The 18,828-nt window shown below is 52.5% G+C and overlaps 1 protein-coding gene across 5 annotated transcripts; it reads right to left on the reverse strand.

Moving 5' to 3' along the window:
- Nucleotides 1–236: 236 nt before the first annotated feature.
- On the reverse strand, nucleotides 237–18,793 carry ARHGAP1 (Rho GTPase activating protein 1). 5 transcript variants are annotated; one of them, XM_082845279.1, is made up of 15 exons: nucleotides 18,749–18,793; nucleotides 18,392–18,421; nucleotides 14,666–14,847; nucleotides 14,348–14,443; nucleotides 12,993–13,022; nucleotides 7,564–7,651; nucleotides 3,358–3,489; nucleotides 2,895–2,981; nucleotides 2,596–2,694; nucleotides 2,121–2,228; nucleotides 1,965–2,041; nucleotides 1,714–1,791; nucleotides 1,193–1,321; nucleotides 905–1,008; nucleotides 237–762 (listed from the first exon to the last, which is right to left on the reverse strand). In XM_082845279.1, the coding sequence occupies exons 3-15, from the start codon at nucleotides 14,796–14,798 to the stop codon at nucleotides 592–594; spliced, it is 1,332 nt and encodes a 443-aa protein (XP_082701405.1). In that variant the 5' UTR covers nucleotides 14,799–14,847; nucleotides 18,392–18,421; nucleotides 18,749–18,793; the 3' UTR covers nucleotides 237–591. The 5 variants fall into 5 exon arrangements, with proteins under 5 accessions (XP_082701405.1, XP_082701403.1, XP_082701406.1 ...); XM_082845277.1 differs by lacking the exon at nucleotides 18,749–18,793 and adding an exon at nucleotides 17,720–17,796 and having other exon boundaries at nucleotides 18,392–18,411; XM_082845280.1 differs by lacking the exon at nucleotides 18,749–18,793 and having other exon boundaries at nucleotides 18,392–18,428.
- Between the last annotated feature and the right edge of the window lie 35 nt (nucleotides 18,794–18,828).

Here is an 18,828-nt window from a genome sequence, read left to right on the forward strand (position 1 = left end):
CAGGCTGTCATTCGTTAACTGTGTAAATGCCAGAGGCTGAGCCACCAGAGGGGAGGACAGGAACAGGGTGCTTGCAACCAGGCCTTCACCCAGACAGGGAGGAGTCACAGCAGGGCCAGCCCAGGCCAGCTCAGCCTTTCATTCCCCAGCAGTCGGGAAGGGGAGGACCAGCCCCAGCTACCAGCCCAGCCGGCAGTGATTTTGGCATCTCCAGTTGCCAGGGGAAGAGGCAGGAGAAAGCAGGTAAGCAAGCGGTTGCTGGGGCCAGTCCTCCTGCCTGAAGAGCCAAGGCCAGCTCTGCAGAGCCCGGCAGGAGCCAGGGATCTAAAGAGGCAGTGAGAAGTATAAGGCGAAGAAAAACGTCTTGTGGTTACAGCGAGGCCTCTGGGGCCGGTGAGGTGGGCTGGACAGGAGGGGAGGAGGAGCTGTCCAGTTGGCTGGCTCCAGCTTCTGTCTCCAGGGGGCTCACAGCCTCTTTCTGGGCAGGAGCCCTGGGCTCCCGTAAGGCTGAAGCCAAGAGGAAGAGTCCAAACCGGGGCTATCAGAGAAGGGGGCGGGTGGGGCAGGGGCTGGGCTCAGAGCCCCTTGGAGTCAGGGCTGAAACAGCTCCCCTTGATGATCCAGGAGGAACTTGGTGAAGGTATTGATGGGATTAATGGCCTTGAGGGTGATGGCAGCATCCTTGGCCCACAGCAGGTTAGGGCCGAAGACAACAGCCAGGTTAGTGTTGGTCATCTTGTTCTGGTCACAGAGGGCAGAAATCTGTGGAAGGAATCAGGGGGCTACAGCAGGAAGCCAAAGACGCCGCCTCCCACGCCTGGCAACCACGCCCAGGAGCAGCAGCCACGGCAACTCCTCCCTCTCTCCTCCAGGTAAGCGGTAGGGGCCCAGGCCGAGGTCTCACCTGCACCAGGAAGGCAGTGAGGAAACGCAGCACCAGGTAGTTCTCCTCGGGCAGCATCTGGAAGGCCTGCAGCGTGGCCTCCACTCTCTGGCTCTCATCAATGTCTATGAGGAAGGGGGGGCCCAGGTCACAGGGGCCCATGGCTGGACTGGTTCGGGAAGCCCTGTCATGAGGCTAGGGGGAAGACCCAACCAGACTTTCCTTGAAGGACAGGCCAAACCCGCCTGCTCTGAGTCCAGCTGCAACCCCACCCTGCAGAAGCTGGAGAAGGGGAAGAGGGGCACTCACTGAGGAAGCCCACAACGTGGGAGTAGAGGTCAAAGGTGAGCAGGGGCTCAGGAAGCTCCCGGAGGAAGGTCTTGAGAATGACCGCTGGCAGGTGCAACTCATTGTACTGGTCGAAGTCCACAGGCAGCCCTGGGGGGTGGGGAGGGGAGGAGCTGGGCCGAGCCTGGAGACCAGCAGCCAATCCGGAGGCCAAGCAGGCCCCACAGCCTGACTTCACCCTTGGCCACAAGCCTCCTCCTCCCACTGGGACAGGGGGCACAGGGTCAGGCCATCTGGGGAGTGGGGTCCCCGAGCACACACCACAGTTATTCCTCGCCTCTGAATGACCCTGAACCCAGGCTCCAGAAGACTGACCTATGAGAAAGTAGGCCTGGGACAACCAGGCAGGAGTGAGACCCATGTAATTATACCAAATGCCACAGAAAACTCACACACAGACACACACACACACACACACACGTGTGCACGTGCACGATCTGTACTGGCCTTCTGGGCTTTGACACATCCCTGGGGCCACTCACCCATGTTGTACTTCTGTTGCACTTCCCGTACAACTTGGGTGTTGGCCGACCTCCGGAAAATCCCCTCAGTGGTGAGAGCTGGGAAACAGTGGGGCCTGGTGAGTCTCAGAGCTCTGGGGCAACGTGCAGACTCCCCACCCATTCTGTGTCCTGGGGTCCCGGTCAGGGTCAGTGTGGGTGCTGGTGCACGTGGGACCTTGCCCAGCCCTGCCCAGCAGCTTCCCGATGGGAGAGGGCTCCCTGGCACTCACCGTGGGCCTGTAGGTAGGCAACGGTCTCCCGCAGCACGAGCGGAATGGGCTCCTGCTCTGGGTTCTTCTCCCGGAGGCTGTGGGCACAACGCAGTGACGGGTCTGCAGTCCTCCTGGTCCCCAGGTGCCAGCCCCGCCCACCTTTCGCATACTCACTGCTGCAAGGAGACCCCGAACTGCTGGTTGGGCAGAGGGGGCCGTGGCGGCATGGGCTTGGGGGCTGTCGCGGGGCTCTTCTGGGTGGATTTGAGGAAGTCATCATACCTGGGGAAGCAGCGGGGAGGGTCAGGGCCCCCACCTGGCTCTGCAGTCACTGTGGCACCCTTGTTTGTCAGGCACTTACTGTGCTATCTTACATGGATAACCTCATTCAGTCCTCCCACTCACCCAGCTTTACACAGAAGTGAAGACTTTAAAGAGATTCAGTTACAGAGCTTTTCAGTGACAGATACGGGATCTGGACTTGCTCTGACCCCATATGCTGCCCCTTACTCATCACATCTGCTTCCCCTGTGTATCCTGGCGCTGTCAAGGCTGCTTCTCCCCTTGGCCGGCACATCCTACCCCCACAAACATGATATATGTGGACAGTGTGCCCGGTGGGCACACACAGCCCCCACCGCGGTCTCACTTGAGCACTTGGCGAGGGATCCCCAGTTGCTCCAGCTTCACATGCTCGCTCAGCTCACTCAGGTAATTCACATAGAAGATCTTCTGCCCAAACTTGAAGCTGCCGATGGAAGAAAGGGTATGGGTCCAGGGTAGGCCCGCTTCAGCAGGCCTCCACTTCCTCCTCAGCAGCCCACCCAGATCAGACTGAGGCCTAGTCCCAAAGTGGTCGGTCCCCAGGATGCTTGGCTTCCTCAGGTATCTGCTTCACAGTTCAAGGAGAAGCACAAGAGACGAGTGCCCCGCCCTGGGCCCACTCACCTAATGATGGGCTTGAAGAGGATGAGCAGGGTCTTGATGAACATGGTGGGGTGCACGATGTACAGAGCCTTGATATTCTTCTTGTACCTGCAGAGGCAGAACGGGGAACTCAGGAGTGGGCATGGTAGGAGAGGCACAGAGCTAAGCTCTTAATGTACAGTTACTGATTTGATGACTCACAGTAAGCCTTCGAGGTAAGTGCCATTGTTGCCCTATTTTACAGATTAGGAAACGGGCTCAGAGAGATTAAGTAAGATGAAAGGTCACAGAGCGAGTAAGTAGAGAAACTGGGATTTAAGCCCAGGCCATTCCAACTTGAGACTCTTTGTGTTTAGTTTACCCAGGTAGGGGGGACCCGCCTCCCCCGGCATGGAATACGTTCCTGCCCAAGCAGAGGGCAGCCCAGAACCCGGCAGAGCTGCTGGACCCCGGGCCCTGGAGCTCCTCCGAGGCCCTAACCCACTTGCGGTCAAACTCCCGGTAGGCGTCCCGGAGCCAGCTGAGGGAGGGCTTGTTGTCGCTGGTCAGGCCATGGTGCAGGTAGAGCAGCGTGTAGTCGCTCTCCACATACTGGTCCAGGGTGTGCTTCAGGTATCTGTAAGAGATGAGCCCCACTCAGGCCTGCCCTGTATGCAAGTGGGGCCCCATTAAGACAGAACCAGTGCCCCAGGAATCCCCTCCTCCTGCCTCCGCCAGCCCCTCTCCTGCCCTGTCTGTTCTGGCTGCATAATCAGTCACCATGTTGGGGTGGAGGAGGAACGAGGTAGTGGCTGGGCTGCGTGGAGGAATAATAAGAACAACAGCAGCTCTCAGGTTTGAGCACTGACTAGGAGTCAGGAGACCAGGACTCTAACTGGAGCCATCTCACATACCTGCAGTAAAAATGGGAATAACATTTCACTCACAGGATTGCCCTGAGTCAACAGTAATGATGACAGTCACCATTTACCAGTATTAAGCTCTTAGTGTCTACCAAGCACTTTGTATGCAATATCTCGTGCCTTCCTCATTATAATGGAGGCCAATACTATCCCCTTCTTACGAGCGAGGGCAGTGAGGCTGAGAGAGGTCAAGTGCTTCTCTGAGGTCACACAGCTTGTGGTGGAGACTGGAGGTGAACTAACTCCAAGTTTCGCCTTGTTGATCATGGGACAGCTCTGCCTTTTACACTCCCAGCGCTGTCTGTAGAACACTGTGCCCACGAAAGGGGATCAGGGTGGTCAGAGGGTCCCCTCCCCTGCTCCAGTCACTGGACGTTCTGTGGACCAAAGACCCACACCTCAAGTTCCCTATGCTCACAACACAATACCTACCACCCAACACAAACACACATACGGGTGTTGGGCCCACCTGAGGTGGAGAAGTATGAATTGAGTGAACATGAATTCCAGAAAGGGAGAGGAGCCCAGTGGAAAACCCTCTTTCTGGTTGGCCAACAGCTCCCAGGCCCCAGCAGGAACACCACTCCAGGCTGGGAGGCTGGGCATGCAGGAATGCTAAGGGCTTCCAAGGGGAGGAGGGAAAGGAGGGGAGGAGGGAAAGGAGGGGAGGAGGGAAAGGAGGGAAGGAGCCTTTTTATTTTTTTTAATGATTTGGAAAGCTTACAGTTATTAATTAGAAATCTGACGGCTTTTGTTTAAATTTATTTAATTAGTTAATTTATTTTTGGCTGTGTTGGGTCTTCATTTTTGTGCGCTGGCTTTCTCTAGTTGCAGTGAGTGGGGGCTACTCTTCACTGCGGTGTGCGGGCTTCTCATTGCGGTGGCTTTTCTTGTTGCAGAGCATGGGCTCTAGGCGCGCAGGCTTCAGTAGTTGTGGCTCACAGGTTCAGTAGTTGTGGCTCGTGGGCTTCAGCAGTTGTGGCACATGGGCTCAGTAGTTGTGGCTCGCGGGCTCTACAGTGCAGGCTCAGTAGTTGTGGCGCACAGGCTTAGTTGCTCCACGGCATGTGGGATCTTCCTGGACCAGGGCTCCAACCCGTGCCCCCTGCACTGGCAGGTGGATTCTTAACCACTGAGCCACCAGGGAAGCCCGGGAAGGAGCCTTGGGAAGTGCCCAAGGATGTGACTAAGTGCCCAGACACAACCTGACCTATCCCAGAGAGGCTAACCTAAACATTGGTCCATGGATGCCAGCACTGGCGGACATGTGAGGTGTCTTATGCTGGATTTATTATCTTGATTCCCATCATTATCACTATACAGTAATTTACCCCTTACACACATTGAGCACTTTGCAGTTTGAAAAGAGCTGTCACATAAAAGGATGGCATTTTGCAACTATAAAATAGCAAAAGTTAGGGACTTCCCTGGTGGTCCAGCAGTTAAGACTCTGCGCTTCCACTGCAGGGGGCATGAGTTCGATCCCTGGTTGGGGAACTAAGATCCCGCATGCCACGCAAAAAATAAATAAAAATAAATAAATAAAATAGCAAAAGTTGTAGTGAAAATACACTCATCCTTTGATGAATGTTATGACCTTTTGGAGGTCAATAAACTGATGTTTATCAGAAGCTATAAAATGTTCATACTCTGACCTGATAAAAATATGTCCAGGAATTTATCCCAAGGAACTAATCAAAGATGAACAGAAATGTTTTTGTAAAAGGCTGTTCATTATAGCCTGTTTTATAATGGGGGGGAAAAATGAGCAGCAAAGTAAGTGTCCAAGAACAGAATGTTGGTTAAATAAATTACAGGAGATCTATAAATAGAATACCTCACAGGATGTTTCTGCAGACAGAACCAATCTGTGAAGTTGGATGTGAGAACAGTGGTTACCCTTTGGGGTACTGCCTGGAAGAGCAAAGGGAAGTTTGTAGGTATGGATGACATGGGTGTATTTCGTTTTTGAAAATTCATCAAGTAGTATACATAATGTGTTCACTTTTCTGGATACACATATGTCAAAATTTTTTGAAAGGATATCCTTGAAGAATGTTTAATGCTCAGAATATAAAAACATTATGTAAGATACAAAACTAACTATAGAGTTCTGTATATGTTATAGAAAAAATGGGAAGTGAATACACTAAAATGTTAACAGTGGTTTTCTCTCTGGGTGGTGGGTTTACGGGAGACTTTATTTATTGCTGTCTGTATTTTTTCTTAATAGCTATCTACATTGTTCTACATTCTTGAAATCTGTGATACTTTACAAATGAATACAATGGCATTTCACAGGGCTCAGGAGAGACCTGACCCCAAGCACACAGCTGGTAAGAGGCAGAGTTGAAGTTTAACTGGTCTTCTGCATCCAAGCTTCAGGTACTTTCTATTTCAACCCCCCAGATCTGGCTGGACAGCTGGGAAAAGCCAAGTCTGAGATAATCTGACTGAAAACAAGATGACAGGACTGATGCATGATGAAAGCACCTCCCTGCCCGGCCAGGTGGTGGCAGGGAGATCCCGCTGGGAAGGAGTGGAGGATGGACAGGATGGGTGACAGAGGGCTTCCCGAAGGCAGACGAAGCCCCAGAGTGGAGGCAGCCTCGCTCAGCACGCTCTCTCCTGAAAGCTGGGTGCTTTCCCATCCACCTCCTCTGACCTCCTCCCACTCAGCCCATAATCTGGCCAGGAGTCTGTCACCTGCCTTGTCAGATGCTGTGACAATAAACCCAGAAAGGGGGACAGGTGACTCAGCCACCCTCAGGCTGGGCTTCTTGGCCTGTTCCTGGCTGGGCCACGTGACGGGCCTGGAGAAGGCTCTGCCTGCCTGCACGGTGGAGGAGCAGTGGGAGGAGGGCTCAGGAGACCAGAGAGAAAGCATTCACACAAAGCTGAAGAGACTTGGGCCTGGCCCTGGCTCACAGGACTGCACGGGCTCTGCAGTCAGGCCCTGCCCTTCTGTTGCTGTAGCCCCGGACTGTCCCCAACCCCACAACAGCCCCTCCACACACACAACCATTCAGGATCCCAAAGAGCTGGTAAGGGCGGGGCAGACATTTGCAATTGCAGGAAGTGTTTTAAAGTGTCAGGAAAGGAGTGCAAGATGGAAACTGTACACACACTGAGGAGCCTCAGGAGGAAGTCAGTTATGGCTCTGCCTCCAGGGGTCCCGCACCTGCTGTGGGCCCAGCACTGGTCTAGTGGTGGCTCAACGATGAACACTTATCAGAACACAGTCTGTCAAACTCCTGCTTTCAATCAGCCTTTGGACTTGCATCAGATTTCTAGACCAAACAGAGCTATTACCTGTATTTAGCTATTAGAACCTGGATAGGTACAGAAGTTGCTGGCACCAGATTTGGCACAAAATAACACTAATTATTCATGTAAATGATGAACAACTGCAACTGCCTCAGAAGTGCACCATATCGTTATCATAATCAGTCCTCACATTTGGATGGTATTTTACTTTTCAAAGCATTTTCAAATGCAGTATTCACTCCTATGAGGAACAAGGGCTGTATTATTATTCCCCAAGAAGAGTGAAGAAAAAGAGGCTTAAAGAGATGAACACACTTTCCAAGGTCACACAGATAGCTTCCAGGACTAGAAACCAGATCTGACACCTAGCCCAGTGCTCCCAATATCCCTCAGGAGAAGAGGGGAGGCCTTGAGGGAGGTGGCTTGGTACCCCCGGGGCAGGAAGGGACAGTAAGGAAAATGGCTCCAGGCCGTAGTGGGGATCTGAGCACGGGTTCCATCACTTCCCCATGGGTACTCACCCCAGGAGCTTGCTATGGTCCAGCTGGTGGCTCGGGGGCATTCGGCAGGCACTAAACACAATGATCTTCCGCCCATACTTGTCATCTCCTAGGTGTGGAGAAAGGTGGAGCACAGTGGGTGAACAATAAGCCAAGAGAAGTCAGGTGAGGATCTGAAAGGGGCCAGGCCTGGAGACTGTACCATTTAGCGTTGGGGCCAGAGTGGCCCATGCGGACAGACCTCTGGGCAGGTGCCTGCACTCAAGGGTGTGTCACTGAAGAAAGAGGGACAGGTGGTCTCAGGGCTACAGAGCTGGGGCACAAAAAAATAACATGACTTCTTAAAAAGTCATGCCTGGTGGAAACAACCCAAATGTCCATCAATGGATGGGTAGATGAAGAAAATGTGGTGTATCCATGCAATGGACTATTGGCTATAAAAAGGAATGGAGTACTGATACACGCTACATTGTGAATGAACCTTGAAAACATGATGCTAAGTGAAAGAAGCTGGACATAAAAGGCTACATATTGTTTGGTTCCATTTATATGAGCTATATAGGTAAATCTGTAACAACAGAAAGCAAATTAGTGGTTATAGGCGCTGGGAGGAAGGGAGAATAGGGATTGATGCTTATGGTTATGGGGGTTGGTATGGGTGAAACTATGGATGAAATGGATGAAATGATGGAACTAGATAGAGGTGGTGGTTGTTCAACATTGTGAATGTACTAAATACCACCAAAGTATACACTTTAAAATGGTTAATTTTTTTTTTTTTTTTTTTGGCTGCGTTGGGTCTTTGTTGCTGTGCATGGGCTTTCTCTTGCTGCGGTGAGCGGGGGCTACTCTTCGTTGCGGTGCGCGGGCTTCTTATTGTGGTGGCTTCTCTTGTTGCGGAGCATGGGCTCTAGGCGCGCAGGCTTCAGTAGTTGCGGCACGCAGGCTCAGTAGTTGTGGCTCGCAGGCTCTAGAGCACAGGCTCAGTAGTTGTGGCACACGGGCTTAGTTGCTCCGTGGCATGTGGGATCTTCCCAGGCCAGGGCTTGAACCCGTGTCCCCTGCATTGGCAGGTGGATTCTTAACCACTGCGCCACCAGGGAAGCCCCTAAAATGGTTAATTTTATGTTATATAAATTTCACCATAACTAAGAAAACAAAAAAAGTCACACCCACCAAAGCAACTGTTACCTTGCCGTACATCATCTTAAAACTCCACACCTATTCCGGAAGCATCTCCTCTGAGCAGCCTGTATTTGAAAAACTTCTTGAAGCTACCTTCTCAGAAAGCCTGAGGCCAGTGAGGAAATCAGTCTGATTACTTAACAGTCATGTCTTGTTTTTGACTACTAACAACACTTTCTGATTTTACTGCCAGAATTATTTGCCACAGTTGATTGACCTCTGGACATTTCTAAAAATCATTCCTTTCTCATTAAGGATATTCTAAAAAACATGGAGTAGAGAGGAGTTTGTAACACTTTGGGAAGGTGCTCATTTGAGTGTAACCACTAAGGGATGTCTGTCCAAAACTAGTCACTATTTCATGGTCTGACCATCTGGCTTTGTCATGAAGCTGGGGAGCTCCCGAGACATATGCCACAGCCTCCCAAGGTGAGATGCTCTTCCAGGGTCAGTGTGAACCAGGGACTCTAAGCACAGCTCGATGGGGACAAGGCCTGGTCCCCACTCCCCCATGTCCCAGGGCCCTTCCCTTTATCTTTACCCTCACATCTCTCCAGAGTCATTCTTGCCTAATCCCCACTGCTTCACAGGCAAATAAAAAGACGACTTACACAGCCCACACAGTCTGTCCTCCTTCTACCTCTGAGGATTCAGGGATTCCCCAACAACTTGCTGAGTGTCTTCTCCATGTTAAATAAACCATGATCTTGATGATCCTTCTTGGTCAGTGAGTGACTTAACCCAGGACTCAGTGCTTTTCCAAAGTGGTTGCCAAGGCTCTGACCCTTTTCTCAAGGGCTAGGGCAAGACTCATTGGAGGGGCTGAGGAAGGCTTCTGGAATGTGGGCAGCATGGCCCCAGTCCCTGCTGGTGGCGCAGCCTGGTGCTCTGGCCTGAGCTATTGCCTCACTCCCAGCAGTCTCCCACTGTGTCCAGCCTCTGGATCAACCCCTCCAGTGATTCCATCTCCACCCAGAACACTGCCTAGTCTCTGCTGGCCCTAGCCAAAGGTCCTAGTCAGGACCCTCCAAGAATTTCCTGGGTCAGGGTCTGAGGCCTGGCCCACCAAGCCCAGAGAGAGGCTCCGTTCTCCTTTCTAAACTGCCCCAGCTTCTAGCCTTGGAGAATTAGAAACATCTACCTGCCCTTGACTCTCCTGCCTTGACTTCTTTCTTCCTGAACCCCACCCCAAGCTGTATAAAAGCCCCTTAGAAAGGCTCACAGGACTTTGAGGCTTGGCCCCGCCAACCCCCTCTGCAGGCTCACACCATGCACACCTTCGGCCCAGTCCGCAGCAGGTGGCTTTAGCCTCTGTCTCTCATGCCAGACAGACTTCCTCTAGGCAATTCTGCTCCCCTCCTCTAGGCTAACTCCTTTGAATCCTTAAGACTCATCCCAGGCATAATCTCCCAGAAGCCTGTGTCCCCTCCTCCTCCCCGCAAGCAGGTTAGCTGTCCTGTTTCATAGCTCCCAGCATGAACCATCACCCGTCTCTGTCACAACACTGACTCTCCTGTATAACTATTTATGTGTCTGTCTCCTCTAGTGGCTGTGAGCAGCTCAAAGACAGGGACTGTCTTGTCCATCTTTAAATGTCCAGATGGTCCAGAGCCCAGCAACGTGACAGGTATTCAATAAACGCTGGTAGCCTGTCACAGGTCGGCATTACACGGTATGCACGGTTCTATTTCTGAGTTTGCTCACCATGTTATCTGGGATATGAGACTGCTTTGGACAGTTTCCCAAAGCCTGGGGCAGAATTTCTCCAGACTTAACAAGCAGAGAACCCTCTGCAGGTATGTCTGAGGAGGAGACGGTGCAGCTCCATCCAGCAGCAGGTCTATTTTGAAAGACCAGGTGTCACCTGTTCCCCTCCACACCCTGGACTAGATCCTGAGGCGCTGGGTTCCTTCCAGGCCAGTTGGGGGTGGCTCTGCAGCCTGCTCTGATTCACTTCGCATAGGCTTTGACAGAAGAAAGAGCAGACTGGCAGTGGGCAGGGATGAAGGGTTAGACTGCCCAGCCCACCCTCGTGGACAATCTGGAGCTTCAGAAACCCCTGGGCCTTCTATTATGAGCCTGTGGGGTGGAGGGACATCATCTGTCTACTCCCCTCTAAGCAGAGGAAACGCCCAGGGTATAGCGGAAAACACTGGGAGGAGCATGGAGGATTCTAAAAGATTCTCTTCATCACTGCCCTCCAACAGTAAGGCAGCCCTCATTGGCCGGCAGATTTGAGGACTTAGGCAGAGCAGAAAGTCTGAGCTCACAAGGCTCTGGTATTTAAAGAGCTGGTAACTGGTTAAGCAAGCAACTGAGGTGAGAGGCCAGAGGCCTGTAGTTCCACCGCTCAGCTGCCCCAGCAACTTGTAAACAGGAAATTGGGTTCTCAACCAGGTTTCCATCAATGGGCATCCACCAATGTCATGATGTTATATAAAAAATATTACAAGCACATGCACGTGTTTTCTGGGGAAGAGGTCCACACCTTTCATATTTTCAAGGAGGACTCCTGACCAGTTTCAAGAACTGCTTCCCTGGACTGTATGCTCCTTGAAGGAGGGAATGTGCATTGTTCCTCAATGAATCCTCAATGCTGGGGACTTCCCTGGTGGTCCAGTGGTTAAGAATCCACCTTCCAACGCAGGGGATGCGGGTTCGATCCCTGGTCGGGGAACTAAGATCCCAAATGCCACTGGGCAACTAAGCCCACGTGCCACAACTACTGAGCTCGCGCACCTCAACTAGAGAGCCTGCATGCCACAAACTACACAGCCTACATGCTCTGCAGCCCATGCGCCACAACTGGAGAGAAGCCCACGTGCCTCAGTGAAAGATCCCGCGTGCTTCAACTAAGACCTGATGCAGGCATAAATAAATACTAAAAAAAAAAAATCCTCAGTGCTGAGTACTGGACTTGTTCCCAGAGTAGGTGTTTTATAAATGCATGCCAAGTAAAGTCAGGATGGGGATGGGGGACAAAGGAGGGGGCTCAGAGAGGGACTGGATGGCAAGACTCCCAGACTAGCAAAGAACGAGACATGGGCAACCCCAGGGCTTAGCCTGTCCTCTCCTCCCTGGAGTGGAGTCCCATTGCCCAAGTCCTTGAGTGGCTCGGGCATTTGCCAGCAGGCAGGGTAATGGCTCCTACAAGAAGCATGTGTACAAAGGCCTGGGAGTCCCCTCCTCATCTCAGAAGATTCAAACAGATTTACCCTGGAAAAAGAAGGGAAAGAAGGAGCTGGCAGCACTGGTGGCTCCAGAGCACTGAGGGAGAGGGCTCAAAAAGGAGGCACAGCGTTTGTTGAAAGCACCAGGAAAAGACCAGCCGCCAGAGAATGAAACCTCTGCATTCCCAAGATACGGATCAGGAACTTCCCAGGGGAACCTGGGTATTAATCAGCAACAGAGCAGCTCCTCCAGCAGGTGTTCTGGGACCCGCCAGACCAGCACACTCCCGTGACCTGAGAGCAGGCCAACCAAGGAGATGGGAGGTGGGGGGCTGGGGCACATTGGTTAAAATGTGAAATTGTCAGGAATAGTGCAAGCCAGCTGACATCATCGTTGGTAGCTAGAAATCTGCTATTTGTAGTTAGAAATTGCACGTGTTACAAATAATACAAATAATAGCCTTTTCTTTTTTTTCTTTCTGGAGGGCAGACTATTAAACCTTTACCAGCACACCACTGGAAAGAACCCATGTGGACCAGTCAGGTTTGACCGTGGAGCATGACAGCTACTGCCAGCAAGGGAGAACAGAGGCTACAGAGGAGTTGGGGACATAACACACCCTCCCTTCCAACGTGGGCTCTTTCTCTGATTTCCAAGGCCAGGAAACTGGCCTCCCAGGAAGTCACCATAGCCTCATCAAACAACTCTTGCTCTGGCAGTGCCAATCCAAACTCTTCTCATCAGTCAGAGAGGCACACACATGGGGGACACCCCACCAGAGGGGCCCTGAGCCACCACTCGAGCCCGGCCATTGCTTACAGCCAGCCCCACGACCCCTATGGACAAGACCCCCCCTCCCCTGGAGCTTCTTCCCCTTTGGGCTCTGGATGTGTGGGCTCCCCACACAGTCCCCACCCTGTCAAACCTCCCATAAATCCCCTGCTATTTCCAGCTCCCAAGTACCACCAGCTCCCAGCTCCCCGGAGTGGGGCTGCAATTAAGCTGGATCCACCTGGCCTCCACCAAGAGCCCTTCTTGATCCACAGCCCAGAGAGGCCAAGCACAGAGAGCCAGGAACACACCTACACACCTACCTGGCTGGGCCCCCTCAGGCTCATCGCACCCTGGAGAGACAGAAACATATTGCAGCTCTGCTTGCAGGGGTCACCTGGTGGGGATGGGGGCAGTCTTCCCTGCTCTGCCTTGTGACTTGGCCACATAGCCAGGAGGATGTCAGCAGAGAGACTCCTTCACATCAGACATCCCTATGCCCCAGTCAGGTCCATCTCTAGGAGTGAGGAAAGTTCTGAGCCTTCAGGTGACTCTCCTGTACTCAGGGCAGGACCAGGCCAAAAAAGAACTCTCAGCCTTGCTTCTGTAGGGGTGACAGAGGCCATAGCCAAGTCCTCCAATCCAGACCAGGGCAGGCATCAGGAACACAGATGCCAAGGAAACACCTTGACATTAGGAACAACCCTCTCAACTGCCCCATCCCTCCCTGAGCCCAGCATTCAGGAGAGACGGAGCTCCCTGCTGCTTCCCTATGGCCGAATGCCTCCAGGGCCCCCTCAGCCAGCACCACTCAGGGTTCCAGGGGCCACAAGCTACCTGGCTCCCCTTGCCCACCCCAATGCCTCAGGGCAGGGCCGTGCTGCCATCCTTGCTTACAGCTGAAGAAGAGACAAAGGATCCTACAATTCCAATTTCTTCGTCTAGCACTAGGACCCTATAGGCAGAAACCAGGTCATCAACATCTCTGCTACCTCCCTTGCTCCTGGAGGCTTCTGGGTCCTGCATTATGAACAGGAGGGCGGGAGCTCACTGAGGCCAAGACCCAAGGGGGGGCTCTGCGCTCATTCGTAGCAGGGTAGCACATCTGCGGGGAACCTGATGCTCCAGGAGTCATGTGCCTCCTAACTTCTGGAAGGAGGCTCTGCCATTCCAGACTTCCTTGGAGGTACGGTTTCCCCGGAGGGACTGGCACCTCCCTGCTCCCCAATAACTGATGGGGAAGAAAAGCTGACCTGAGGGCAAAGGGAAGGGAGATGAATGAACACTTATTGAGGGCCAACTACGTTCTGGCTGTGGGCTAGGTCCTGATATACGTTCACCATTGTCATCCTCTCAGCAACCCTGTGAGGAAGGAATGAGCTCAGACTGCAGAGCTGGAAATCAAACCCAGGGCTTTCACAGTGCCTCCCACATGCCATCTGCCAGTGGAGATGCTGAGGTCACCGGTCAGGTTGTGGTTGCAGGTGAACAGACCAAGTGGCCATCACAATCAAGTCTGTATTTTTAATGAATGACACATGGAGCCTCAATAGCCCCAGGGTCAGGGGTCAGAGCGGCCCCTCCCCTGCAGCCCCTTCCCCTAAGGCAGGAGGGCCTGGCTTCCTTAAGCCAGGGATGCAGACTATGAGGGAAAAGGTGCAAGGCTGGGTGTGCTCACCTGCCACCTCCACAATCTGGTGCCGGGCAATGTCGTAGTAAGGGTCATCCCACTTCAGGTGTGTGACAGGTTCCGGGGAGCTGCTTTTGGAGTCATCTGAGGAACACAGCAAAGTCAGGGGATCATCTGGGGGTCTGGCACAATTTTCTCCCTGAGATTCGTGCTCTTTGGCCCTCCCCCCAGTAAGGCTTGTGCTCCCAGCCCCACCCTGGGGCTGGTCTGTTTGCCCACATCCTGTCCTCCTGGGGTCTTCGTTCCACAGGAAGGGGGTCTTCCCTTCTCAGGCGCTTATGGCTGCTGAGATCCAGCCGTACCCACCTGACTTGGGAAAGTCGGGCATTTCGTCTGAGGGCCAGTTCTTCTCATCAATGGAGGCTAGCTTCAGCTGGTTCAGAGCCTGGCTGGCGTCATCCAAAGTCAGGTCGTCCTGCAGCTCTGAGAGTGGGTCCATGGCCGAGCCTCTGCCCCACAGCTTCACGCTGCAGAACCTGAAGAGAACCCTGGGGGACAGGAGGGAGTTGGCAGGTCAGTGACACACTCTTTTCACCCATAACTTCTACAGCAAGCCCTCCTGCTCCCACTCTTTCCTCCTCCAAGCTCCCTTGTCCCTGTTCCTCAACATTCCTCATGCCTGCCAAGAGCTCCATGTAGCTCCTCCTGGCTTTCCTGGCTCCACACTTTTCTGGCATGTTGCCAGAAAAGGCAGCTGGGGCACAGGATGGCACAACTCAGTGCCTGCCTTCAGGCCCTCCAGCTGCATAAGGAAGAGCGGTGCCAGGCCCTGCACTGCCCACCACCCAGCTGGTTCAGTCGAGCAGTTCCAACTGCAGAGGTTCAAGGGCCATGCCCCTCTCCTCCAGGGTCATAGAGCACAGAAGCTTCCCAGGCCCCAGCAGTGATGGGGAAGAGATATTGCAAGAATCTAAGGAGCAAAGGGCTGCTCCAAACCGCTGCCTGAAAAAGGTCAGCTGTGGCCCTGGCTACTCCATCCGTCACTCCTGGCTCAGGGAAGAGGAGGTAGCCAGAGACCATAAGACCTAAAAAGAAAAAGGCCATGGCCAAGGGGCCCAGCTGGGTTTGCCCCAGGACAGGAATGAGGAGCAGGAAATGGAATCTTCCTGCCAGTCACTGTGACAATCTGCAGGCTCCTGGAGGCTCCCAAGCCCAATCTACTCTGGGGGGAGCTCCTGACACTAGTTTCAAGGTGGGAAAGATCAACAGACCACCTTACGGACTGGGGGGTACAGGTGGGGAAGGAGGAAGCCCATGACACCCAGAGTCCAGAGATCCAGGAGGTGGAAAACAGAACAACAGCTGTTGCATGCGGGGAGGGAGAGGAGCCAACTCTGCAACTGGGTTTGCCCAGGTCTGGGGTGTGGCCTCATGGATGTGGCTGAGTGCAGCCTGGAGGAGGCACCTTCTGCCCTCAGCCCTAACCGGAAGCCAATCCCTCTCCCTTCACAAGCTCACCATATGTGTGAGGGCGGGAGTTTCAATTCAACCCACTCGTCCAACCCCAAAGAGGCTGCTCTAAGTCCAGTGCATTCCTGCGGCCTCAAAAAATGACATATATGGTCACAGAATCAGCAGGGCAGATAAGGAGCACAGACAAGACCCAGGCGTGGGTAGGGAGAAGAGAGGAGAACTGTGGGCCCAGCTCCAGATCCTGAACACCTCTGAGCGATGTGACAACCGCCTGCGCACATCACAGCAAAGACTCCATCCGGATGGCAAACCGGCAGCTCCCTACTTACTTACTTAGCAACAACCTAGCAACAACTACCCTGTTACCAGGGCAACCACACTGATTCAGCAGCAAAAGCTGTTTGAAGCTCCTGAGCCAAAACTGAGCCGCCAAACAGCCAGAAAAAAACCCAAAAAAACCCACTTATTTTTCTTCCTCTTCCTCTCCTCTGGCCTTATCTGCTACCCTTATTCACTGCTCACTACCAAAATACAAGTCCCTTACCACAAACACAGAGAAAGACGTTCTCTATTGTTTGAGAATGCATATCTCCCAGCGAGTGCTGCTGTACCCCTCACCCCAGCTCCCCATTCCAAGCAGCCCTCAGTCTTGAGAAATCCACACCTGATTCAGCTATAAGCTCCTCCCCATATTCAACCAGGAAGCTGTGAGGGCTCCCCCAAAGGGGCCCCTGGCCAAGTAACAGGGACAGAATTTAGCTCACAGTAACCCTCCCCAGGCCTGAGCCTCCTCTCCATTCTTTCTTTTTGGTTACTGCCCAGGCACCAAGAGCTCCTTCAGCCCTGCCCACAGCAGTTCCAGAGAAGTCTTTCTGCACAGAGTGGGTGCTTGATGCAGTGAAAAAAACATGGGATGAGATACATGGAGAACTGGATTATAGTCCTGACTGAGTCGCAAAGATGCTGAGCGAGTCCTTTTCCTATCTAGGCCTAAATTTCCTCATCTACAGAAGTGAAGGCTCCTCCCAGAAATATAATTCTCCAGCATTCTAAATTACTTGTGCTGAAGTGAACAACGGGATTAGAAGGAACAGCTGGGAGTTGAAGTATGTGTGAGGGAGGGAGAGGGACACTCTCTAAAAGGGAGATGAGCTTGAACTCCACCTCTTCCAGTAACTCTTCTATTTTGTCAGTTCTTCCAGAACTGACCCCTCCCCCACCCCATAAACTCCTTTTCCAGCCCAACTAATCACAGTTGTTTCCACCTCCCAGCCAGCCTAACCTCCCTCACTACCCTCCAACATACAGCTGTTGCCCTCTGTGAGCCCAGAAGCTCAGCTCCCACTCAGTGGGAGGGGGAGGGAAGCTAGTGCAGGGCAATTGTAACATAAAGTAGTAGAAATGAAGCATCCTAGCTGCCTAAGACTCCTGTCACTTACAAGTCCTGCTCCACTCTGCAAAATAATCCTTATTGTCAGATTAGTTCTTCCCTTCTCAGTTGGTAAAATCTCTACCTTTACAATAATCTTCAAGAATCACTTTAGGCAGGCGTGTTTACCTTTGGGAAGTCCTAGAGCTCTCTGAAATTCTGGAGAAATTGATGGACTTTTTCCCTAAGAAAAATCAGCACATGCATGAAATCTTGCATGAAATTTTAAGGGGTTCACAGGCCCTCTTTCCCGTTTAAGAAACCCTGCCTACTCAAAATTACATCTGGCACAGAGTTGATGCTCAGTCATTTGCTGAATGACTGAACAAATCAATTTGTATCCTAAGAGGAAAAGGGAACCAACCACCATGAACTGGATACAAATTATCTTTTCACAACAGCACCAGTGAGGTATGTATTACTAAACCCATTTTACAGTTTGAGAAACCGAGAACCAGAAAAAGTAAGCAAGTTGCTTAGGGTCATACAGCAAGGTCAAGATTTTAATCCATGTCTACCTTAAGGTGGTCGCTTTGTGCAGGTCAATCCCTCAATACTTCTCTAATGGACTGTCATTCAAGAGATTCTCAAAGTTCTGCAAAAGGGCAAAGTAAAGCTTCTCTTTTAATCTCCTCCATGGACAACTGAAATAACGACTTAAAATCGTATTCTCTGGCCTGGGGATCGCCCTCCTAGTTGGGGCTCCAGAATTGTGAAAATGCAAATCCCACAATACAACAGCAAAACTTTTAATCACATTTGCATAGAGCTTCACGGTTTACAAAACCCGGATTGGGTGTAATTATCCCATTTCACAGATTAAGAAATAGATATAAAAGTGTGGCCTAATAAGTGGCAAAGGTGGAATACTTCCCCCAAATATCTTGGTCTTAGTTCTTCCCCAGATCGGACCAGGGAGACTTCCCCTTCCCACGAGCTTGCTCAATGACAGCGAGCGAGGAGGCCAGGAAGAAGGCAGCAAGGAAGCAAAGTCCTCTCACTTCAGACCCTCGAGGCGGGCCGAATCCCCGCAGCAGGAAGGCCAGGTTCCCAGGGCCCATTCCACCCTTGCTCCCTTCCTCGGTTCCGGTCGGATCCTCCCCATCCGGATCCCATCCCTTCAGAAGACCAGGCCAGTCCCTTTCCTTCCCCCACCACCTCCCAGGGAGACCCCGCGCCCCGCAGCTCACCGTGGTGGGGCACCGCTCCCTCTGCCACGCCTGTCAAGGACAGGCAAACATCCGGCTACGCGGTCGAATGGGAACCACCCCCTCCCTGTCGCTTCACTCCCCAGCCACTTCCGCCACACCTCCGACCCACTTCCGACCCACTGCCCGGTCCAAACATGGCCTTCGCAGGAGCCCCGCCCACTTCCTTACGAACCCGCTTACGTGCCCGCCTGGAGGAGAGACAGTATAACCGTCCGACTCGTCCCTCCCAAAAGGAAGCCCTTGAAACAATTAGTTCCTCTCTACCGGATACTCAAATCCCTAGTGGACCTCCGGAATTCTAAACTCGTATTGTTCTCGGACAGAGATTTGCCTCACCACTACTGCCAAACTCCCAGTCCTGCGCACCAATGAGGTCTCACTCTTACAATTCTTTCCCAAAAGGAAATTTGGTAGTC

This window comes from Leucopleurus acutus, assembly GCF_964270905.1.
Source record: "Leucopleurus acutus genome assembly, chromosome: 8".
In the NCBI taxonomy this organism is placed as follows: domain Eukaryota; kingdom Metazoa; phylum Chordata; class Mammalia; order Artiodactyla; family Delphinidae; genus Leucopleurus; species Leucopleurus acutus.

Excerpts from the sequence above, each read along its gene's own strand:
- ARHGAP1 (XM_082845279.1), bottom strand. The coding sequence starts at position 14,798 with ATGGACCCACTCTCAGAGCTGCAGGACGACCTGACTTTGGATGACGCC. Across the intron at positions 1,792-1,964 it reads TGCCTACCTACAGGCCCACG|CTCTCACCACTGAGGGGATT; the intron begins GTGAGTGCCAGG and ends ACTGTTTCCCAG. Across the intron at positions 1,322-1,713 it reads GCAACAGAAGTACAACATGG|GGCTGCCTGTGGACTTCGAC; the intron begins GTGAGTGGCCCC and ends CCCACCCCCCAG.